Below are 25,209 nucleotides of genomic sequence, written 5' to 3'. Positions count from 1 at the left end.
TTGGCAATTGAACCCGGATTGCTTGAATTCAAGGCAAATGCATACACCCATCCACCACCCCAACCACAACACCCTTCCTTCCCGCTGTGCTATTTCAATGTCCAACTACTGCCTGTTTCAAGTTGTGTCTCCTTCATGTATTTCATTGTGGGAACATGCATTTCTCTCACTTTTTGTGCATGGAGCACATATTTGCATTTGAAGACATTGTGCTCATTTCACAAAATTTTGGGAGGCCAGGCTCGAATTTATGCATGGAGCAGCTTTCCTTCTGCACTGGCTACTTTAGCATAATTTCAATTATGTCATTCTACTGCAGATACAAACATAATTCCAATTATTATAGTGCTGCCTTCAAACTTTACCGGTGCAGAGGCTCAGGTAACAAGGGACTGGGTTTCAGGAGTAGTTAATCAACTTTTCAAACAACATTTATATTTGTAAGCTTAACAACAATAAACGTCATTAATTATAATTAGGAATCTCATCTCAGAGGGCCTGAGCATCTCATGGTTTACTCAGCCAAAAGCAGTGGGTTAGTGGGTTGCAACAAAGCGATGGAACAATTATTACACAGGTGACAGTGAAAACAAATTACAATGCACAAAATAAGATTACGGATGAATGAACTGCAAAAACCTATTTCCCTGAAGATATATGGTCTTTTTCTCTTCTTTTTCACTGACAAAATGTTGTGAAGACAGAGCGCTGCCAGGGTGAGTTTCAGAAGAACAAGCTGAGGTTCAGTGCTTTCTCGATGTATTTTCATCACTCCAGGGACTCGAAAAAAGAAAAAGGAAGTTAAGACTGAGAAGCAGGCAGCTCTGGAGGGAATTAAAAGAGAAAAAACGTACATCTTTGAAACAATGTATGTATGTTAGACAGGAAAATCCTTCTCCCGGGTCTAAAAGTGAATCCCACCCTTCAGGTGGATCATCAGCTGTCATTTGGAGATACTTTGGTGTTAAACCAGATGAACACAAACAAGTACAGTTTCTGTGCAAAGTTTGCCTTAAAGTTGTAGCTGTGCCTTTTAATTTTATTTTTATTTTATTTTATTTATTGAGTTACATTTGTTGTTTAGTTTTATCTGGGATGAACCAGGTGAGTCCAGGGGCCAGATGTATAAATGCGTACGCACAAAGAATGCACACGCCACTTTGTACTCTTATGAATCCGCTGAGCTGAGTGTGATAGAGCAATGTGGCAAAGACAAGGATAACAACAAATAGGGATTTTGGGCAACATTTTATTTGGAGCCAATTAATCTCCCAGTTGAGACCTTTAGAGAAGGCGTATGCATTAGTATGGGGACGTATGAATGCGACTTGAACTGGGTGAAACTCAATAACCTACATATTATAATATATAACTTCATATTGTACGTTTTTTTTCTCTTTTCATAATCATGATCACTTGTTTTTATTACTGATTGTACTGTACTATTGTATATAGTGATTGAGTGATATTAATGCAATATTAATATTTATGCTGAATTGCAGTTTAAGATATTGCTGGTTGCCAATGTGTTTATATTGTGTATATAGAGTTCCCTTATTGGCCAAATCCTTATGTGGTGATGCAAGGAGGCATGTGGAATATACTGTATATATATAATGGAGGTTATTGATTTACTATCCATGCATATTTCTCTGATGCTATGTTTCTACAAGTCACCTTCATATATACTGTCTGCTACCGCTACACACCGTCTCTAAAGGTGTGAGAGACCCCATGCAGGCCCACACCACATTCATCACCAGTCCATAAGGCTATACTCTGCTGCCTGAAGAGAAGGTCACAACACTATAAGTCGTAAATGATAGAAATGAGAAAATTCAATATACTTGCATTTCTGACCTCTCACCAGGATTAATGTGTAATCCAATCTAAATATTACAGGTATAAAATGAAATGCAATATGAAATATCAAATACGACCCTCCAATATTAGTTTCTTTGTTTAGCGAGATAGTTTCCATTTCCATTTTCCAGAAACTAAGAAAAACTGTTTCCATACAAGATAAGAAGGCACTCATTCAGTAGTTTTTCTGGATTATGTTACTTGGTTCATACAAAATACCTAGTGTAGATATCACCAAGTAGATGAAATTTACCATCCACAAGCTATACTATTCTATCAATAATTGTCAATGCTCAACTCTTTTTGGGGTTTGGGTGATCTTAAAAATTCCAGGTGAAAGCGCACTAGGCTGCTGAAAGTGAAGAGGCATTTTTAGAATCACTTTATTGACAGTTTGGCATTCTACTTTAAAAATATGGCCCATATTCAGACCAAAAGTAATCATGCAATCAATGTTGTAAAAAATTAGACAAGTGAAACGGATGTAGTTAAAAACAATAATAATAATAATAATAGGTTGCTTCTCAATGCAGCTTGGCAACTCCCACAGGAGCTACAGACATCTTATCTGCACAGATTGGATAAGAGAAGGAAGCAAGTGTCTTATGATTTTATGGAGAGGTTAAAAACATTCATGTGGCCTTAAATGTTCACTGCTGATTAATGTAAGCTGTGGAAGAGCGGTAAGAGAGTAAGGGAGACGTGCGCCAGTTTTGAATAGCCTACATACAGTAAAAATACTGCAGTATAAATGCCCTTCAGACTGGTTTTATGACCCTTTTGCTTATAGCTCCTCATGGATGCACGGATCCTCAGGGCACCTGGGACAAAAAGGACAAAGGTATTGGCCCCCCTGCCCCCTTTCCAAGTGAGGATTTGACCCACGGTCCTCTACAACTTTGCCTTGGCAGCATTATACTCTACAACTCCTGCGGCTTGCATCTGGTCTATCTCTGCTGATCTAAAGCCATACTCCTCTAGCACCAGACGTGTGTGTTCTCCAATAACGGGGTCGCGGGCCAGGCAAGGTTCTGCGGGGGTCCGGGAGAGGACTGGGGCTGGCCGGGGGCTTTCTTGCCCCTGGGGGTCCTTGATGAAGGAACCTCTTTCTCGGTTATGTGGGTGGGAGCTCACCTGGTCGAAAGACAACACAGGTGTGACACAGGCGTCTGTCCCATCAAAAACACTCGACCAGTCTGCCTGGGTTCTAGAGGCAAAACGCTCTGTGAAGATCCGTTTGAGTTCGGGCCAATCGCTGATGCTCATCTGAGGAGGTAAATCTCCAGCATCCAATCCCAAGCCTAGAAAAAACATAATGAATGTAATCCACAGGGAGAAATTTGTGGCAATGGCAAAATGACAAAAAAATAAATGTTAAATATCTTAGCGGTTTATTCCATAGAAAAAAATACTGCATGTGGATGCTACTAACCCTGAAGTAACTGTTTGTAGAACTGTGGTTCTATGGCTCCCACAGCCATGTATTTTCCATCAGAGGTCAGGTAGGTGTCATAGAAGGGTGCTCCACTGTCCAACATGTTCTCTCCTCTATCACGGTCCCACATACCGATGCTACGAGATTTCCATATGAATGAACCCACATACGCTGCTCCTTCCACCTAAGGAGAGGGGAGAGAGAGAGAGAGAGTGAGAGAGAGAGGGAACATGAGGGCTTGGGTGAGTCTAAATGAAAATTGCCCGAATGTAAATTGAACATTTTTGATGGCCATTGATTATGTGTGGTGCAAAAAAATGCTTTTCATCTATTAAAATATACTGCATTGATTTTACTCATGTCTAAACAACCCAGTCAGCATGTGACCTATGTAGTACAGCAAAAGCCCTAATACATGAAACATCTTTTTTCTTTCCAACATCATGTTTTTTGCTGCAAAGTTGGGTTCCTAGCTGTTAAATAAATTAATTAATTAATAAAAAATGTACAATCAAAGCAAAAAATTAAATCATTCAAATGAATACTACAGGAGGTACACTACAGAGTAGATTATGCATTTGTCTCATCGAAACTGGTGCTGTAGAACTACATGTGCAGGAGACAACAGGCCCCATTCACAAAACTATTCTTAAACTCTTCTTACTTTTATTCTTGAGAAAGAAGCCAATGTGGGATTCATGAAACATGTGAAACCCCTCATCCTGTGCATCCCCTCAGGTGTATCTGATGATGAATGTAAATTGGATGCATGTGCTTATCGAAGTTGATTATAAAAGCTGTGCTAACTTAAGGGCTGTGTGCAAATAGAAAGTACTAATGGAAAGGTGGAAAAATTTAGGCAAAGAGACCCAAGAGAAAAAAACAAATTCTGACGCTGAAGTGTTTTTGTTGGGAGTGAGTGAAAATAGAAATCCAATTTTTAAACGTTCAAGTAGTGGAGTGGCAGCAACCGAGAACAGAAAGCATGGCAAGCAATTCCAGATGCTGTGAGTGCTGCAACATCAGAGACACACTCCTAGAATTAAATGAAAAAGAAACAGTTTGACTCGACTAAAAAGCATATATAACTCAAAATAGGTGCAGTTCATTAGCTACAAGTGGAGGGCAGAGCGGGGGAACAATTGTGGGACAGATTGCGCTGTCAGGTGTCCAGTCATCAGCAGAGTATGACAGATTTAATTCAAGCAGCATCTCCATCAGATGGTAAGCTCAGACCATAAGGTAGGTATTATATCATAATGAACAAAAGGAGACAAGGAGCGCTGCTTGTGTGTCTCTAGCACCTTCCACTGGTGCTCTTTGGTGAGGGATCAGAGTCTTCAATGGAAAAAAAGGAGGTCCAAGGCACTCAAGTGGATTTGGTTATTTAAAAAGCCTTGTTGGGCTAAAACATTAAACCTGATGACTCTGATGAACGCGTAGGTCACCAGCTATATTAATGTCTCCAACTTAATAAAGGGTATATAATAATGACTGCAGCTTTCTGCCTGCAGTGTTCAGTCTCATCCTAAGGTGCGCTCTGTGGCGGAGCGACTGTGTGCAGGATGATAATTATGATTGCTCCTGAGGGGTCTGAGGGTTCATCAAGGGTGTCACCAGCCTTGTTGTAAGGTCATAACCTCATTCACCTAGAGACAAACTAGTGACCCATGAGACCCTGGTTAATTCCATTCAGTCAGTGGAAAAAGTCACTAATCAGTGAGCCGTGTGTCTCCAGCAGCACCTGGTCAAGACGCACGACCACGCTGCTGTTCTGCAGCACCAACGAGTCGTGGCTCAGGTATGATTCACACTTCATGCTATATAGATGTTTTCTATTTTATTGAAAACCATAAGACACTGGTGCATCAGTATCTTGTTTTTATTTTCTTATTAATATTAATGTGTCATTGAAGTTGTAAACATGTCTTTAGAGAACTGCACCATCGGTATCTCAGAGAGCTGCCATTTATTTGATTATTCATGGAGAGTTGCGATGTTGCTTTCATGGAGGACTGGGTGGCATGTGAAAGATGACAACACAATTTGTTTTCATCATGAGCAAAAGATATTGGTTTCCTACCCAAATTTGCACAAGAACTGTTGTGATCCATTTAACAAACATAAGAAACCAGCAAAAAGAGAAATAAGTCTAGAAAGTCTAGAGATAAGTCTAGTCTACAGAATATATTATACTATATATATATATATATATATATATATATATGTATATATATATATATACATATATACTATATATATAGTATATATATATACTATATATACATATATATATATATATATATATATATATATATATTCTATTATCCTATGCAATTAAATTTAATTTAATTAAATTTGGGTGCAGCCAATTATCTTGATTTATCTAAGATCAAATTATATTTCTACAAATTGTTTTACAAGAATACTTGTCTTATTGGTTTCCAACTACAGGAACCTTTCAGAGCAATCTGAGATGGTGGCCATCATGGCGTGTGATTTGACATGTAATGACTCTCGTAATCAACTTAACATGCGTTTCAGAATCACAGTAACAAAACAACTGTTTTTTCCAAAATAGAATTTAAAAGAATTTAAATTTAAAAGTCTACACATCCCTTCAAATGTCCTAGTTTTTATTGCCTTGAGGCCAGATATGAAAACCCATTTTGAAAAATGGAACACCATAAAACCTTGGTTGGTTCACACCCTTCAGTTAATACTTGGAAGAAGCACCTTTTGTTTTGATAACAGCAGTAAAATCTGTTTGGATTTGTCTCAACCAACTTAGATTACATTTAGGATTTTTTTTCCATTCTTCTTTGCAGACAAATTCAAGCCCACTAAAATTGACAAGTACCTCCTGTTCAGATTCCTCTTTGGGTCAGTCCACAGATTTTCTATAGGATTGAGAGGATATACATTTTCTACCAGACGCGGAAACAACGCATAATGGAAGCTTACATGCATGAATTGCAGCGGGGCAGACACACCAGAAGCGGATTTCTATGTGCGGTCCAGTATAGCCTCCCTGAGTAGAAAATGTACGGGGCAGGTGAAATGTCGCTATCACAATAAAATGAGAATAGAGGAACTGCCTGTTGTGTAATAAGCTTTTCAGCAAAGAACATTCCACCAAGGTCATTCTGCAGGTCTTTCTGTATAAACCAACAGCTGCCTGTGCACATATTGCTTCTAAATCTTCATATGTGTGAAAGCCTAACAACAAGATATTGCTGCTGCTGCTGCTGAGAAATACACCTAGATCAAACTCTAAGTGAAACACTTAGGTGTACTAAGGTGCGCTGGATTTAATTTCCCTGGTGGGATGTAATCAATCACTCCCAAAGGAGCAAATATTGTCCAATGGGAGCATCAACAGTCAAGATAATATCACCTGCTCCTACAGTACATGAAAGAGCTTTAAATGGAGATGGTCAGTGGTCTTCTGGGCCTATGACCAGTGTTGAACATTTTAATGTTGCTGGTTGCAGTCTATTTATTCAATGCAAACTGAATCAATTCTTCGTGATACTTTTTAAGACATTTATATGAGGAAACAATAAAATGTTGATGCACAAAGGAGATTCAAATCTCTGAAGAAACAACATTATACAGTATAGGCAACTCTTTTGACCACTGTAGCAAACTGGTGGTTTGTGAACTATGAGGAACAGATCATAGTAGGAAGGCAACATGCAGACAGCTCTAACGCTGGTCAGGGCTTCAGCATTGAAAAGATTATTTTTGTGCCAAAACGGATCCATTCATAAAATATTCATTCTGTGGCAAAGCTGGGACAGTTGTATGAATGTGTTTTTGTTGTTGTTGTTCTGTTTTCCCATGAAATATGCATTTCTGAATAACAAAGAAATATGAGGGAATCTGTGGACAATCCTTTGTTTCCCATGAGGAAACAACTATTGTTAAAATAGTTTGTGGGCATTCCCAAACTGAATAAATACTGTACTTTTATCTATATTTGTATTTGTTGAAAAAAAATTATTTTTATAGGTAGATCAGCACAGTGTCACTGGCAGGCCTGCTGATGTGACCAGCAAGCATGCCTCGTGTGAAGGTGAAAGGATACATGTTTTGTGCTTATATTGCTAACATAAAGACAAAATAATGCAATTTTCAAGTAGAGTTGCCAACCGTCCCTTATCATACAGGACTCACTCAGTATGAAGAGAAGAGCCACGTTCCTTAATGGATCACTACAAAAAATGGTTTGTTCTGTAGTGCTAGGGTAATTAAGGAGAGAAAAGCACAGCTACAAATCAATTAAGAAATGATGTTTCATCATCAGGAATTAGAGAAAAGGGAAAAAAATCAATAGAGTAAGAGACAGAGATATGGGACACAGGCTCTCAGTCCCACTACCTTAATCTGGAGTGTGCAACGTGCTCTGTCTGGGTTTGTGTTATGTCTTTTAAGCCAGTGAGTGTCTTTGATCCAAGTGGAGCTGTACCTCTGCTCAGTATGCATTCCCCCGAGTGGAGTGGGTAAGTGGAGTGAGCAACTAAGCAACCAGAAAAAGATGATAATATTTGGGCCATAATCCAACACTTGCACATAACATGAGTCATAAACATGATCTCTTTTTAGCTCAGTTTTTCACTTCTCACTTCTCACTCACTGGACTCCATATGGAGCAGAGGTCCACTGCACAACTCCAGTCACTGGGCACCAAAGTGTTTGCTAGTTTTGTCCTAGATTAGCTGGACAGTATACTCACTTATTATTGGCAAAATATCAGCATTTGATTAATAAATTATTATTATTTGATAATATGATTACCAGTCAGTTTATGACTGTTACGCTCATCAAAAAGCCGAGCCATAAGCTAAAAGTTGCACATGAAGTCACAAAACAGCGTAGATAATCAGATTAAGAACAGGCTGCAGGTTTTGCTTAACAAACATGTGACAGCTCTTTTATGTTTTATGGAAAACTGGTCCAATTATTTTGGCCAGTGAATGTACACACACAATTATTTGCCTGTGTTACAAATTGCACCACTAGTTTCAAGGGACTTACCTACTTATCTATAAAACACATTTATAACAGTGATGAATCAGGTTTGCTAGAGGTGTTTACTTGTATTAAAGTATAGTGAAAATGTGCTGAACCTGAGCTCAATACCAAGGTATGTACCCAATTATGACCTTTGTGAATTATTCCACTCTTACTGCTGCAACAATGATGCTAATACAAGTTGACAATATCACTAACAAGGATCAAATCAAACTCATTCATGTTCTTAAAATAGCTCTCACTGAATAAGACACCATTTTAAGTTCACATCTTAACAACTCGTATGACATAGAGGCAGAAACATAATGGCACTGCAACTCACTGACATGTAATATTTTAAGAGTGATAACACTGTGTTGATGTGTGTGACTGAGAGGAGTTGATTACAGATGAAGTGTGAAGTTTTGTGATGAAGCGGCCCCCGGGGAGCCGTCACATCTTGGCAGACACTAATCTGAGAATGCTAATGGAACACAGTCATGACACGGGCAGCCGATCGCAAGCCGCACACATTTTAACAGTATAACTCGTTAAACTACAATCACAGATACCACCAGCAACAGAATCTGATTTCACCGCAGCAGCATGTGACTTTCCTTGATTCAGTCGACACGTTACCATACGAGGTGGGTTCAGAGTAGGATGGCCAAGCTGCCAGGCAGTCAAAAAACAACGAGAAGAGCTGAACTTTGAAACTTTACAAAATTATTGAATCGTTCTTCAGCATCTTGATTGGTTCAAGTAGAAATGCAGACTGACCACAAAAAAGCCACAGTTAACTGAAATCTGTGATTTCTCTAGAGTTGTGTTGTCTTGTCTTGTTACCATTTGGGATTTAATAAACATCACAAAAGTTAGAAAAAGAAGCAGGATCCTTGTATGGAGAAAAGCCTTGTCATGTATTTGGATGATTTTTCACCTAACCCCACTTTCACTGGGTGGTGTTACTCTTTGGCTGGACTGCATTCAAGACCAAACTTGACTAATGATAAATCAAAATCTCTGTCAGGATTCCCATTACTATATCTACAAAAAAAGAGCTAAAGCATGCAAAAAGGGTAAAACAGAATAAGTAGTTAAAGGTTTAAGACTACCTAAATATAAGATTAGTAAACTCAGTATATATGTGTAATCATGTGTGAAATTACAGGTAAATTACTGCCAAACTAGTGTTGTTTTTGCTTGCTTGAACACTGTTGGAAGGATGGAACACCATTCTTCTGCAACAAATTCCATTGATATAGGTGCTCAATTTGGTTGAGATCTGGTTCATTTCGGTTTTGCTCATCAAATCATTCACTGACCACATGCACAATGAATTGTCATCCTGGAGTATTCCATTATCCTCAAGACAGAAATGCTGGAGAGTGAACATGACTTCCCAGACACTGATGGCATTTAACTCGCCTTCTAAGACATGCAGTGGACTTAAAGTATGACAGCAAAAAACACCTAAAAGCATTAACAGAGCTGTCAGGACTTGATGAAACAGACTGCTCACACTTTATGTTGACATTTGCAGTCGACTACTTCAGAGTTTCTTGTCTGATTTTCCTTACACTGTGAACCAATGCACAGACATCACAGTCGAGGAGTGTGTCCAGCTGCCCATAGTTGATGCTTTCTCTCAGAATCCCATGCCATCATCATGTTTGCTGCTGTTCCTCGTGAAACATCACCAAGCCGCCTTGGTCCCTGAATCTCCAGTGAAACAACCAGCCCTCCCTCGGTGTCACTGAGATCTCTTCTTTGAGCCATGGTAGTCAAAATGACGTGCCTACAGCGTGTTTCTACCCTTCGCTCCACCTACTGCGCAATTTTGAAAAATGCAAGAAAGCGGGCATGAGGAGCAGGGGAGAGGAGGCGGGTTTGGCGTTGGGCCAGATTGTTGAGAAGAGGCACAGGATGGTAACATTTTCTTTTACCAGATTATGTATGTTAGGACAAATGTCCTTGGCTGATTATCAAATCCAAGAATGCCAAGTCGATAATTGTGTCCTTGTGGAGAAAGTTCTTCCCAAGTTGTCTTGGAGAGAACCATCTTCTCATGAGAGTCAGCGCAGAGAAATTGCCAAGAGAATTTCCACCAGCGATTTAGCGGAGTTTAGTGGAGTTTGACAGGAAGACTATAAACTTACCATGCCAGCATCAATGATCTGTCCCTTCCCTGACACTGTCCTCTCCAGCAGCGCTAGGACTATCCCCAAGGCACAGGTAAGACCACCGCCTGCAAAGTCCGCCAGCAGGTTCAGTGGAGCATGGGGCTTCTCGGCACTACGACCCAGCCTGGATAAAAGGCCTGTGACAGATGAAAGAGGGGAGAAGACAGAGGAACAGAGGCATCAGTATAGAAAAACTGTAAGGACATCACAATTAGTGGAGTACAACAAAGTATATGGCCACTTTCCAGGCCTGAGAGTGAAATAAAAAGTAAAAAAGGCAGACATAGACTACACTACTTCTGTAATTTGCTTTGCACAAAACCCAGCTACAAAGTCCGTAAAATGACAGTCTGAAATAGACAGGCAATTATGAGTAAGGCATGACAGCTTGTGAGAATAGGCTTATTTATTTTTTCATCACTAAGAGAAAAATAAAGTCAGGACAAGCACAGTGCAAGATGACAAAAGATGTCGCAGCAAGTCATTAGCTTTGCAGAAATCTTACAGACGGATGGGTTACGCTGCAGAGTCTGTCTGAATACGAACATCTAAGAGGAAGATGTAGACGTATGAAGGAGAACAGTGCTGTTGTCGCTGAATGAGCTATTCAACAAATATTCCGAAAAGCCTCCAAACCAGGCAACATCCACTATTGTACACACAGGGAAGGTGTCCACAGCTTTGAATGTCACAATATGCAATGCAGGCTGGGAAGACTGTTTGTAATACAATACACAGTAAGATTCGCCTGACTAACACTTATGCAAATTATGTCAGTTTTCAATTGATATTAGTATTATTACAGAAAGGTGTTGTGCTTTTCCTCGAAGCTAGAATTCAGCTAGGTTTTGATTAACTTACTCCAGCTCAAGATATTATGAATCCAAAGAGAACTGAAGCTGTACTTGTGAATCAGGGACTTGCCAAAATTGTGGCAACCAGTGACACATATAATACAAAAGTCTGGGGTCTGAACGGGATTCTTTGACTTCCATGAAAATCAATTACTGGACTGAAATCCAAACATTTTTAAGCTATCCTATTACCCCTCTGCAATTTCACAAGTTCCTGAGAAATTGGTGGATTCAGGTCAAACCAAAATGTAGTGTAAGTACTCAGAGAAAAATAACATGCAGCTTCTAAGAGAATAGTGAATAATCTCTCCCTGGCTTGAGTATGAATAATGTAATTCATTGATGCCGTCCCATCTGGCCCCTGGATTGATGCAAGATGTATAAATATACCATCAAAAATGTTCACAATTGTGTGTGTTATTACCTGACATGGCAAGGTAGTTGATGTCATGTCCAGCTGCGGTGGCATAAGATCCACTCTGTCCATATCCAGTCAACCGAGCGTAGATCAGACGAGGATTGTCCCTCAACAGCTCCTCCGGACCGAGGCCCAGCTTCTCCATCACACCTGGGAGGTCAGACAAAAGTAATATTTCATAGTTTATATATATTTAGTTTATAATCTCATCACCAATATGCCTATATCAGTGTCTAATTATTGGTTCTCAATGCCAGCCTCTCAATAACACTTTGTGAGTTTGGAATTATAAGGTTGTGAGTTCTTGTTGTTTTTTTTCCTCATTCACAAACCATGTAAAATTATGTATTTATGTAAACGTTTATAGGCTGTTTTTTTTTATTGTTTATTTACTTTAATTGTCTGTTAACTGTATGAATGTGAAAACTTATCACTTCGCTTTTTGAACAGACGTGAACAGCAGAGAGAGGGAGTGAGACAGATGAAGAAAGGAGAAAGGCAGCCAAATCCAAGTGGAGAAGGAGTACTACAAAAATATGTGCATAAAATTAGATCATCTTACTTTGGGGCAAGTAGCAGTACCTAAATGTACAATGACAGAATACCAGTGAATTGATATGAATGTATATTGTTTTGTTTTTATATTTTAATATTAAAAAAGTTATGTTATTGTGTTTCAAGTAAAATTCCTTTTTTTAGAAAATGACATTATTGTGATTATAGGGGCTCATGATGTAACTTCAGGGTTAGGGTTTTAATGTTTGTGGTGGAGCGGGACAGGTGAGGCAACTGAAATGGGGTGGGGGGAAAATAACTTTAAAGACCTGAAAAAAATAATAAGAGTAATGCAATTGCATGATGTTGTCTTTCTGGGCTCTTTCAAATAGAACATACTATAGCAAAATGTATTTAATTTGATGCAATCTCGTGTTAATATGCCTCAAAACTTAGCTGATAATTACATTTTACCATTAAATCATATTTATCCAGTTTCCCATTGAAACTGGGGTCACCTGATTGTAAATAGCCAGACAGAACCTGATAGAACCAAAAACAGGTTGGCCTTACAGAATTATAAGGTTCTATTATATCTCGGTTTTGGCTCTTCCTATTTCTAATTGTCCTAGGATTTTGATATTTTGCATTCAAAGTACCATGGGGAAGCAGGTCTCTTAGAGCTACACAGATAGATTTCACTCCAACAGTTTTGTCAGCTGGGATGTCAAACCTTTGATGCTGAATATCTCAGAACTGCTCTTTACCCAGATAATGCCTTATAATTCAAGCTCACGATTTGGGGAACATAGTCCTGTAGTTACAGCAAAAGACTGAAACATTTAATAGATCATGCATAGCTTCTCTGTAACACTTGAGCAGATATGCAAGTAATAGGAATATTTTACTAATTTGGTCATTTAGAGTTGAACTATTCCTTGTACTTCTAATATCTGTGAAACATGCAGAAGTAACAGAATGTTTTATCTTCAAAGCATGTTTCATTCATCAAGGACAAGTAGGACACAAAGTAGTATAGAGCATAAGTATTAAAAAGGACTTAAAGTCTATGTATTGTGTCTATATTGTATACTGAAATTATATGTACAGGGAGAAGAGTTACCTAAGGCAGAGCTGATGGGCTATAACATTATCTCCCCCCTATCTATTTATGATGAACGATGAACTCACTTGAAACTTGTTTGAAGTAGTGTGGCAGTGAGGCCTTGAAATTGTCGAAGTGTTACTCACAATCAGTCCAAGCACAACTGAATGTGTGAGAGCTTTCTCAAGGTTGAATCTACTGTGTTTGTTTTATTGTCTGTATGTCACGCACGATATCTTGGACACCGCTGATCGGATTTTCACTAAACTTAAGGGAATGATGTGCTCCATTCTGTCATTTTTAACATTGCATTGATTGGCCTAAGAGGCACGCTACAGCGTTTGTTTACTTGTTGGATTTTGCTGAAACTTGTGGGGATGATGCATCTCACCACTGCGTCCACACATGTTCAAAATTACACTGATCAGCCCAAGGGGGACACTACATCATTTGTTCGCCCACCCATGTGTCACACAGAATATCTCAGACACCACTGATCCGATTTTGACAAAACTTGGGGAAATTATCTCACTGTCGCATTCCAGCATTCAAAATTACAATGATAGGCCTAAGGGGGAAATACACTGACATGTTACTAATTGGCCCAGACAGGCAATTCAGCATTTGTGGGGGACGATATGTTTACTGTTGTTAGTAACTTGAGAGTAAGCCTGTCTAAGGACAGCGAAGTCCACCTTCTGAAAATATTTTGTGATGATTGAGATCGGCAGGAATTCAACCCAGATCCATACCGATTGATCACTGGCTGGAGACAACAGAAGGCAACTGTGACAACTGTGAACCAAAGCAGACTATCTACTGTAATTTCTAAGTCAAATACCCAGTGCGATCAGTGATTTATTCATTCAGCAGCTCCTGTGTGTCAGCCTTTCATCAAACCTGGAAAATCACACACAACATAGCATGCTCAGTCTTGTAAACAGGAAGTCAGATATCCTTTCTGCTCATACACAAAGACTCCCTGCAACTCTAACAAGGGAAAACCAGCTTAGTGCTATTTTGAAGCTCACTACCTGTTTTGTACATGAAGCTGACCAATCTAACAGCTTGTACATTCAAAATTACCAATAATTCCCAACATCTAAGCTGATGACAACATCACACAAACAACAAAAATCATAAAGAAACAAGGCCTATAAATGATTTTAGTTTAGTTTTTACCAAAAAAGTGGAACACACTTTAAATGTTATTTAATTTAAACATATCACGGCCTGTCATGGATTATGGATTAATTACTTGTCTTTAACAGTGACAGCAGTGTGTCTAGTGGAATCCAATGGTGAACAGGGGCAATATGCAAGTCTTTGCATTGCACTCATGTTAACTCTCTGAGTGTTCGGGTAGTTTTACACAACTCCGATAAGTAACGTGTCAAGCTACTGTTTACAAATATTGTTACAAACGCAACGTTGTAGGTGGAGTCCGCCGCTAAAATCAAGTGCAAAAGACACCCGGTGGATGTTGTATATTTGTATATTTTACAACAATCCTTATTTCAGCAGCTCTTCGTGGTGTAAACACAACATATGTTGGTACAAGGACAGAAAAGCATTATATGCTAAATCACATCTTGCAAGAGAAAACATGAATCCTCAGCCTGCCTGTGTTTTGTCTGGTTCTGTTTCTAACGTTCGGTATCTCATTCTCAGCCAATAGGAGAGCGCTGGTTACGTCAGCGCCGGTCTCAGCTGGCAGGTTGAAGCAGGCCATCCAGTACGCTGGTGGCAATTACAAGTGGACCCATTCCCTCCCCTCTCTCAAATAGCCAACCACGGGAAGCCATTTGCCTACAACACAACCAATTACAAGACCAATTTTGATTGGAATTGGTCTTTTGACAGCCAATCGTGATGCCAGGCCAATCCCAATTGAGAATGGGGCGACGACAGCCATGCACGATGGGGACAACTTTGACCAAAAAAAAAAAGACAACATGGACCAAACATGCACAACATGCACCAAACAGCCTTATTGAATAGGCCACTATATATGTAATGGTTCGCTTTAAAATCAGTGTTGGCCATTATTACTGTTTTGATTCACTAATGCATATGTTGAAGCAGAGATTCATAGATGGAATTTATTCACTGTTAACACCACAAAGTAAAAAACTGCAGCCTAACTTAAAAGCCCAACCTTTAGACCAAGAGAGTAAATCCAACTAGCATCTATCCAGATTCTCCGTGCTACTGTTGCCCAGTTCTTGTACTCTACTTATCTCCTGGTCAACATGTGCACTCTACAGGCAACACAGAATCTAGCCACAGGCATCAGTAATGCACCAGGGGACATACAGAAGGCTTAGTGAGCTTTGAGCTGCTAGGCAACATTTTAACCTTATTAATATTAAAGGAAATGTCACAGTCTGGCATCTGTGTTCTTCAGATGCCATTCTCCACCTGTCCACCAGATGCCCTCGGACTTTCCTCCCTTCTGTGCTCCTTCCTCCACACCTGCCCTGCATCACCCTCGTTAGCCCTGTTACCTTGTTCCCCCTTCACCAGCCTGCTTTCTACCTATCAGCTCCTGGACTCATTTCCCTCCCGCCAGCTGTTCCTCATTTCCCCATTAGTCTGTGTGTATAAATAGTCTGTGTTCCCCTGGAGTGGTGTCAGTTTGTCTGTTTAGTTACCTGCTTTGTGTCTGTTTGGCTACCTGCTTAGTTACCTGTGTTGCTTCCTGTTGAAGTCTTCTAAGAGTGTTCCTGCCAGGTTTGGACTCTTGGTTCCCATTGCCTGTCGGCCAGGTTGAGTTTTGCCTTTTGGTTTTCCTGTTTTGTACTTTGCCTCAGTTCTTCATTAAAGCTTCTTGCTTCAGAAAAGCTCTCTGCCTCGACTGTCTGCGTTTGGGTCCTAATCTCTGCCCCTTGACAGGAAAGGATAATTGGAGCTGAACGCAGCAGGGTGGCTGTCAAACAGCTTAGTAAAAGACTGCCTAAGCCCAAACTATCCATTGTCTATATGATATCTTGTCTTAATAATAAGGGATATTCATGTATTTCCATATTTCATATGTAGAATTTTGGTCTCTAATGCAGCACTAATGAATCCGGCCTTTGCCCTTTGCTGCATGTCATCCCCCCTCTGCCTGCCCTGTCTTTCCTGTCTCTACGCTGGCCGACGGGTGCAAACGCACTGCAACGGCCCAAAGCAATTGCATTAGGAGAAACGCGCTGCAACTTCAGAATCTATGCAAATTAAAGACACAAACGAAATCCAAAGCAAATACAACAATGAAAACATGCTGCAAATTAAGAAGTGAGCAGCAGAATGCCAAAGCAAATACAGTAACAGGAAACACGCTGCAAATTCGGCAGCACTCCAGGGGCCTCATGTATAAAAGTCTGCGTCGATTTCACACTGAAAGATGGCATACACACAAAACTTGAAAAGTGTGTACACACAGAAATTTTCAGATATATCAAATTGTGCGTATACATACAGATTCAACGTGAAATTGATTAATTGATGAGAACCACTGGATGACATCTGCAGGCTTTGTAGTCCAGAGTCTGTGTGAGGGAATTATCAACCAGCGATATACTTGCAGTTCCTTTGTAATAGCAATAAGCCAGTAGATATATTGTGAGAGACCAGAAGAGCATCAAGCAAAGACGTGCTGTTTGTGGACAGATGGAAGGACAAACACTTTCCACAGGCTAGCAGTTCAGTATGAGGAGTTTTGTAGGGCATGGCTGGCTGCCATTCATTACCCTGATTCATTCAATACTCCTCGGCACCATTGGCAGGACTGCAAAGAGGAGGCATCTGGGTGTACGGAAAATACTTTTTGACAAAAATAGATTTGGAGGCCATTCCTAAAATTCTTGGAAGAAAATTGATTGAACCTGCAGAATCAGAACGGCCATCGAGAGATTGGACTGGTGAGTATCTGACCTAGCAATGACCTGGTCTAAGCTGAGAAACATCTTGAATGACATTCACTTGAATCACACAGAATAACAACCTTTAATCTACTCCATTTATTCTGCTAATTACTATAACTGTCATTCACAAGGATTATACTGACAACTTCTTTAACTGGCACCCACAAAGGCTATACTGATAAAGGTCTGAACTGGCATTTACCTGGACTGAACTCAGATATCGAACTGAACTAGCACTTACCTGGATACATCTGACAACTAGCATGAATTACCATTTACCCGGATTAGACATAATGTACCTAAACTGGCTTTGACTGATATCAAACTGAATTGGCATTTACCTGGACATGTTGTCACTGGAATGGCTGGACTTGTCAAGTGATTAACCGAATTGGTGTTTACCTGGAATAGTCATAATCTACCTAAACTATCTTTTATTTGGATTTGTTTTATCCCCAACTGAACTGGCATTTTCTTTAAGTAATATTAGTGGAATTAGGTCATTTAACTGACAACCGTGTCACAGTGCTTCAATTATGCATCGCACTGAATTTAATTGAACACACGGCATGGGCGTGTACAGGATCTCTGCTTGTTAAAATCCTCCTCACATTTCTTGTCCGTGACTATTGCAACAATAGCGGAAATATAGGGGCGTTTACTCGCTAAGACCTCCCCTTAGTCTCGTTCTATTTCCTGTACAGGATTTCTATCCGTTGCCCCCAGAAGCTCTTACTTTGTGTCGCAAGAGCTTCTGGGTTTCTCAGATTAGTCGTCCAGTCACAGTCGGAGCTGCGCTGTCTTGAAATGTGCATGTAATCTGGACAGGGCCGAATGTTTATTCATCAGTGCTGACCTATATATCATGTCAGCCAATGGGATGCAATACAATGAATAATGATGAAGCTGGAAGGGTCTGGATCAGTTAACACACAGAAGCAGACAGAGAGACAGTCTGACGATTCTAACTGCACAGGTGCAAGCAATCCACAAGTGAAAAGAGAAAGGCAGAAGCATTGTCACAGGACAAAAAAATAATAAGATCAGTACTCAGCACAAGTAAAATGTGAGAGGAAACACTAAAAACAATATACACAACAACAGAAGTCTTGGAGGCAATACTGGAGAGTGGTAATGTGGATGGCATATCTGTCTCCTCTTAGAAACGGACGCAGAGTAATACAAACATTGAAACAGTGTAGCTAGATATCAAAACAAACAAGTAAGTTTTAATTTCAACATCAATTGGCACATTGGGCTTTGTAGAACTACATGTATCTCTCATGTGTACCACAGAGATACGTAAGTGATTTCAACTTCACTTGAGTGTATTTTATTATATTTTCAAAAAGTTAGGACATTGTACATCAATGAGGATGATGTGTCTGACGTAACTGTTAGCATGTAGCCTACCGATAACGGGTGAAAGTGAGCTAACACTTGCTGTGAAGAGGTTGGGGATACTGCTGCCCATGCTAAGTGAGGAAAGTAAATTATTTGACAAAAATTATTTTGACAAACACAGAAAAGGATTCATGCAGTGAATTTAGTGGATCAAATTGAGTGCTCACAGTGGATCAAACAAGAGAAAAAGAGGAAAACTGAGAATCATGGTGGTGATGCCAAGCAAGGGTGCAGGACATGCTGTTTTGAAATATCAGCATACTAAGCAGCCTTACTACTACTAATACTAAGCAGACTGGCAGACTGACTATGAGGAATACAAGCAGGTGGAAATGGAGGATGTTGGTGCCTTTGCCAGCGCATAGCCTAAGATGATGGACACTGAGTCTGCTGAACAGAGAGGTAGGGGGAAGCTCCATTCAGTCACAAAATTGAATATGCTTTTGGATGATACTATAGGGACTTGCAAAGTGAATATTTCATCTACCTATCCTGAAGTGAGGAAAGTCATGAACCAGACAAGACAAAACAATACCATTTGAAGACACTGCTATCAAAAGTAGGGCTAAGATATCGGCCAAAACAAATGCTTAAAGGAATAGTTCGGTATTTTGAACCCTGGGCCCAAATAACATGTTTTCCCTCATGATCCCTATTAGTAGAAACCATAACCTCGCTAGCCGCCTGCTCCGCCCGTCTGGTAAAACCGGGCGCCCCCCTCCTAGTCTACTGCAATAGAAATCTAGGGGCATACACGACAGTCTTTGAAAACTATGATAAATGTTGTTTTGCAAAACACAATGCTCACAGTTTAATCATACCGGTGTCAGTATGTTATCTTGAAAAAATTGTAAAAAACCGAGCTTTCTGTCAATAGTTGTGTTCTATTTGGATAGGAACAATTTTTTCTCAAAGACGCACTACCTTTTAAGCCGGTGTAAGCGTCCACAAGAGCCAGAAGAATCCAAAAATAACAGCCCTTTAACAATACATTCAGTTGAAAAGAGCTTCAAGTGTATATTTGAAATGGCTTATCAGTTACAATGTAAGTGCTAGAGTGCTCATACTATTATCTCCCTCACTTTCGTGGATTATTCTCTCTGTTAAAGACAGCTTTTGAGAGTGGATGCAACCTTGGATGGCCAATTTATACAGCCCAACATGGGGAAGATGTCTGAAGCGTTCGACAGCTGCTCACGGGACACACTCAATGTGCTGGGTGGGGAGCAACCTCACCCTCGGTCAGCCAGTGCACTGAGAAGTGTGACTACCTATCATGATCTGATATGTGGAGGGAGACTCTCCGGGCTTGGACAGCCTACCTCGTCTGTGCGGTCACTAAGATTTGTTTCAAAGCCCTCACCAACAGGCTGCTGACTGTCATGAGCTCTATAACACACAATGATCAGATGTATTGCATCCCAGAGCGGTATATTTTTTATATTTTTTGGTTAGAGATATGATTATAGGTGGTTCTTTTGAAAACATTAGAGGCATTTGGTTTTGGCCCGATGTATAGTATCCTGAAAAATCAATGGCTCTGTTACTAGTCATTTCCCTGTCCAGATATTAGACAGGGATGTGGTCTTTCCAGCCTATTCTTCTTGCTTTCCATTAAGCCTCTTCTGGCAACTCTTAGGGCATAGCTGAGTGGAATATTCACACCTGTACATACACCTTCAGCATCTGTTACTTCTCAACATCAAAAGAAGCCTCTGCTCGCCGTACCATCCACAAACGAATGGCTTGGTAGAGAGAATGAACGGCACAATTCAGAGGTGAGTCCTTTGTTATACCACACTAAGTTTTGATACTTACGTGTCATTAAATGCATATGTGTTTGTATTTCTTTTAGAGTTTCTTTTCCACTGAAAACCACACAATTTGAAAAAATGATCCTGATCATAAATATCAATATTTTGAAATTGCCTTTATTCTCAGAGCCCTGAGCAAAGTGGTCGGTAAGCATCCAGACACATGGGATGATTATCTCGATGCTGTGATGTTTGGTCTCAGAACAAAAAAGCAGATGACCACCAAATACTCCCCCTACTATTTGATGTTCGGCAGAGAGGCTCGTTATCCATCACAAGTCCCGGAACACTACATGGTTGGTTTATCAGCTATCTATGTATCTATGTATCTATCTATCTATCTATCTATCTATCTATCATTTGTTTACTTAAAGAAGATAGTAATAAGAGGCATGCAAAACTCACCTTCATGTAAGGTTTTAATTCTAACAGCAAATAATGTATTTTTGTTCAAAGCTTGACAACACTGTGGAGGACATAGTGGGACAGGAAGTTTTGTCACAGGACATTCAGCGACAACAGGAGCTAATGGAACTCGTCAAAGAAAATCTTGTCAAGGGACAAGAAAAAACAAGGGGCAAAATAAAGTCAAGTGACAAAACATCAGACTTCAAAGTCGGGGACAAAGTTTGGAGACAGAACATAAGGAGCCAACAGAGAAAGGGGGGGAAATTGGAAGCCAGCTTTTCAGGACCATATATTATTATGGCAATCAAGGGTAAAAGCGCCAATCTCCAGGATGAGAATGGGACAGTCCTGTGCAAAATAAACATAGACCAACTGAAGTTCAACATAGAGGACACACCCAGAGTGCCACACTGGGGTGTTAAAAAGAAAGGGAAAGCTTCAGTGGTTGCTCCACCATCACCATCCCCATACAAAAACTTGTATGTCCTGGTGGCATTGACCCCTAAAAACATCAAACTGTTCACTTTTGTGTGTGACAAAATTGCAACACATAATATTTTATTAATATTATTATTGTCTTTCTTCAGGGCATTCATGCGAAACAAGGGATGCAATGTCTCAAGGTGGACATGTGACACAGTCCCACATCCCAAACAATTGGACGGTACCTCGTGTGGAGTCTTTGCCTTGAAAGTACGTTTACTATCCACAGTAGTGTCCTCACCCTCACATTACTCTATTATACCAGTATTGTTCAGTTAAAAATGTTACCCAAAACAAGAAAAATAACATGGTATTTACACAACCAATGACTAAAACAAAGACATTATTCACTGACAGCAGATTTATGTCTCTGTAAGGTGATATGTAGGCTCTTTGTTACTAACGGGTACAGATTTGGAACCTCTTTAATGTAATCATCTTACAATGTCTTTTTCAGTTTGCAGAAAAACTCTTGAAAAAGGAGACAGTAGGTTTTCCTGCTACACAACAGGTCGTCAACAAACACAGGCTGCAAATCGCCGTCACTCTCCTCCTAGAGACTGGTAAGTAATATGCTATCAGGGGATGTTTAGGCAATCCAAAGAATTGTCCTTACAATTGCTGTAAAAACATGCTATGCAGTTATCAGAATTATTCTAAAGTTACCTAAATAGTATGACATTGTGGATACATGACGAGAGAATAAGCATGCTCTGTTTTTCTTTTTTTTTAACAGATGACCTGACAGACACATGTCACTTCTGTGGGGAAAAGGAGCATGAGACGGACTTGAATTGGGTAACAAAATCAATTACTGTAAACAACTGCGATTTATAAATTTGAAATTAAATATGTTCTGTTATAAAGTTATTGAGAATTCTCTTGTAGAGTTATGTTGAATTCTTCTATTTTACCAAGGACTAACTAACATTTTAATATTATTTTAGCTCCACGTGAAATATAATAAAAAGATAACATCAATAACACAGAATGAAAATGTGCAGCTTCTTACTGAAGACATCTTATTTTAAACCCAAATTCTTTGTTTTCCAGATTCAGTGTGACATTTGTTCGCGGTGGTTCCACCATATGTGCATTCAAGGCCCACCAGCAGAAGAGGCTTTCAGTTGTCCTGCTTGTACCACTGTATAGGCATCATCTGTGCATTATAGAGGGATACGTTTTGTGGCAGGTTGAAAATGCAGTGTGAGAACTTGATGCTGTATTTCTACTGCTTCCACACCTGTTTATGTCCGGTGCATTCGCCCCCTATGTGCATATTAATACACATGTGTATGTGCCTTAAGAGTGTCGTTTTTTAATTTTATTTTTTATGTATTATATTTTTTATTATGTTATTTTTTATTTATTTAATGTTCTCTTTTATTGTTATTGTCATTATTATTATTATCATTATTATTATTATTATATAATAGTCACTGTTTTCATACATTAACACTACGGCAGGTTAGGTTTATTATTAGTAATATACGTCATTATCACTATTCGACTTGTATATATATATTTAAGTTGATGGGTAACACTTTACAATAAGGGTCACTAAGTTAAGGGTTACTTAATGCTTAATAAGGGTTAGTTAATGCTTAATAAGGGTTAGTTAAGGGTTAGTTAATGCTTAATAAGGGTTAGTTAATGCTTAATAAGCATTAACTAACAGAGCTCTGTGTGTTTGTGCCTGAACACGACGAGAAGGGGGGGTGGGCAGTGGGCGACTTTGGAGGCAGGCTGTAGGCTGCCCACCCAGTCAGAAGTTAGAAACGGTACTGGTATTTTCTGTGCTATTTTTCCATTGGCTGAACAAAAAAAAATGTTTTCTTAACTTTTGATTGGGTGGGCAAGACGCACGGTTTGGGTGGGCTGAGTCCACCCCTGCCCATAGCTACCGCTGGCCTTGTATTTCCACATATCGGCCACTCCTGGCTCTCTCAGTCTCCTGTCCCACTGCTCAATCCCCGTCCTTCTTGCCACACTAGTTTAAATGGCTTTTGAATCAGAAGCAGTCAAAGCAGTGTGTTATCAGGATGACAGCGACTTAATACAATTCGTAATGTGAGTTAATTGTAAGTAAAGGTTTTAAGCGCACATAGGGGACAAATTCATGTTCTCTAGCATGACTAGGCCTTTCTGGCGTCTGACCTTTACGGTAGGGCTCCAGCACCACGTCTGATTGGATGCAGAGCTTCCTGAGCACAGCGACACCCTCAGAGGTTTTCAGGTTGATTGCCACAGAGCGTTTCCCCCGAGCCTGTGTGTCCATTGCCATGGCAACCCGGGTCCGGTCCACACGGATGACCTTGGCACCAAAGTCTGCCAGAACCATGCCACAGAATGGCGCCGGCGCCAAGCCCGCCAGCTCAATGACTCTCACGCCAACCAGTGCCATGACGAGAGAGTGACGGCCAGACTGAAAGACAGAAAGGACCTGAGGAAAATAAAATGATTAGCTGTAACAGGAAACCTAAATAGCGCTCAGCACCAGCGCTTCAACAGGTCGGTTGGTGGACACGCGCCCCCTTAGACTTTGACTTCCAAAGTACAAAGGTGGTCCACGACGGTCACAATCTGACACAAAGAAATGTGGCTTGTCTAAACTACACTCACTAGCCAAAATAATTGGAACACCAGCTTTCCATAAAACACAAAAGAGCTGTCACATGTTTGTTAAGCAAAACCTGCACCTCCTGTTCTTAATCTGATTATCTACGATGTTTTCTGACTTTCAATTCATGTGCAACTTTTAGATTATGGCTCGGTTTTTTGACGAGCATGACAATGAATCATAATTGACTGGTAATCATATTATTAACAAATAATAATAATTTAAACATGTGACAGCTCTAATGTTTTATGGAAAACTGGTGTTCCTATTATTTTGGCCAGTGAGTGTTAGTACCAAATGTTACCTAGTTTTATCTGACATGACCTTCATAACATAAATGACGCTGCCCGGTAAGTATGTTATTATCTTGCATAAAACATTGGCAACTAATCAGAGGTGCAACGGCGCGTTACATGGACTGTAACGTTAGTTCATTTTGCCAAACACAGCCGGCTAAGTTATCCAGCTCCATACTGTTTCACGCAGAGTGCTGTATGCATGGCTAAATAACAAGACTACGGTAAATGCAGCACTAGTCACATCAGTATAAACAGAGTCTATCAACGGGTGTAAAACAAGTGTTTACCTTTGCTTGCAGGCTACGAAGTGGAGGACACTTCTGCAGGTTCCACCACGACATACGCTACTTCCTGGTGACGTCAGAGCAGCGGCCGCAAGATTTCTGGGAATCGAAGTTTTCATCATGATTTCATGGCGGCACTACGTGAGGAAATTGAACAACGTTGAAAAGAGTTTTAACAATTTAACATAGCAGTCAAATCGTTATATGATGTGATACAAACTGGACCATAGCCACACTTCATCTTGTAGTGTAGACAGGACGCTGGAATTCAGTAAGTTAGTCTAATAATATCCTGATGCTTCAAAATTATTTCAGTCTAAATGACCATGCGGAAGAGCAAAACTTCTGCACACTTAGGTCCATGCAAGTTTCTTTATTGATCCAAGCTTTCGGTCAAGTAGACCTTCTTCAGGGCAGCTTGGTTCAATAAAGAAACTTGCATGGACCTAAGTGTGCAGAAGTTTTGCTCTTCCACTTTGTTGTTTGACCTCTAGCACCTTATAGTCGAGTGAGCGGTGATATCTTATAGTCTAAATGACCATGCCGAGATTTTAATAAATTCTTATTTTGACGCTGAATGACACAACAGTTCACAGGACCTTGTGATGATGTATTGGATG

The 25,209-nt window shown here is 40.0% G+C and overlaps 2 protein-coding genes across 2 annotated transcripts in view; one reads left to right on the top strand and one right to left on the bottom strand.

Moving 5' to 3' along the window:
- Positions 1–25,209, top strand: part of gng10 (guanine nucleotide binding protein (G protein), gamma 10) — a 115,320-nt gene that overhangs the window by 47,819 nt on the left and 42,292 nt on the right. The gene's annotated exons all lie outside the window — the stretch shown is intronic.
- Positions 1,498–24,620, bottom strand: amacr (alpha-methylacyl-CoA racemase). The gene is made up of 6 exons (XM_071895038.2): positions 24,593–24,620; positions 23,544–23,829; positions 11,776–11,919; positions 10,474–10,634; positions 3,296–3,482; positions 1,498–3,164 (listed from the first exon to the last, which is right to left on the bottom strand). Exons 2-6 carry the CDS (start codon positions 23,788–23,790, stop codon positions 2,755–2,757), a joined length of 1,149 nt encoding a protein of 382 aa, XP_071751139.1. The 5' UTR covers positions 23,791–23,829; positions 24,593–24,620; the 3' UTR covers positions 1,498–2,754.

The sequence above is a fragment of the Centroberyx gerrardi genome, chromosome 2 (assembly GCF_048128805.1).
Source record: "Centroberyx gerrardi isolate f3 chromosome 2, fCenGer3.hap1.cur.20231027, whole genome shotgun sequence".
Taxonomy (NCBI): Eukaryota; Metazoa; Chordata; class Actinopteri; order Beryciformes; family Berycidae; genus Centroberyx; species Centroberyx gerrardi.
Note: the sequence above shows the minus strand (reverse complement) of the source record. Positions and strands in the feature narration are given on the sequence as shown.

Bases quoted from the DNA above. Each gene is read 5' to 3' on its own strand.
- amacr (XM_071895038.2), bottom strand. From the start codon at position 23,790: ATGGCACTGGTTGGCGTGAGAGTCATTGAGCTGGCGGGCTTGGCGCCG. The intron at 11,920-23,543 runs GTCAGACGCCAG...CTGACCTCCCAG, and splicing joins GCTGGAGCCCTACCGTAAAG to GTGTGATGGAGAAGCTGGGC. The intron at 3,483-10,473 runs GTAAGTTTATAG...CCCTCTCCTTAG, and splicing joins AGATCATTGATGCTGGCATG to GTGGAAGGAGCAGCGTATGT.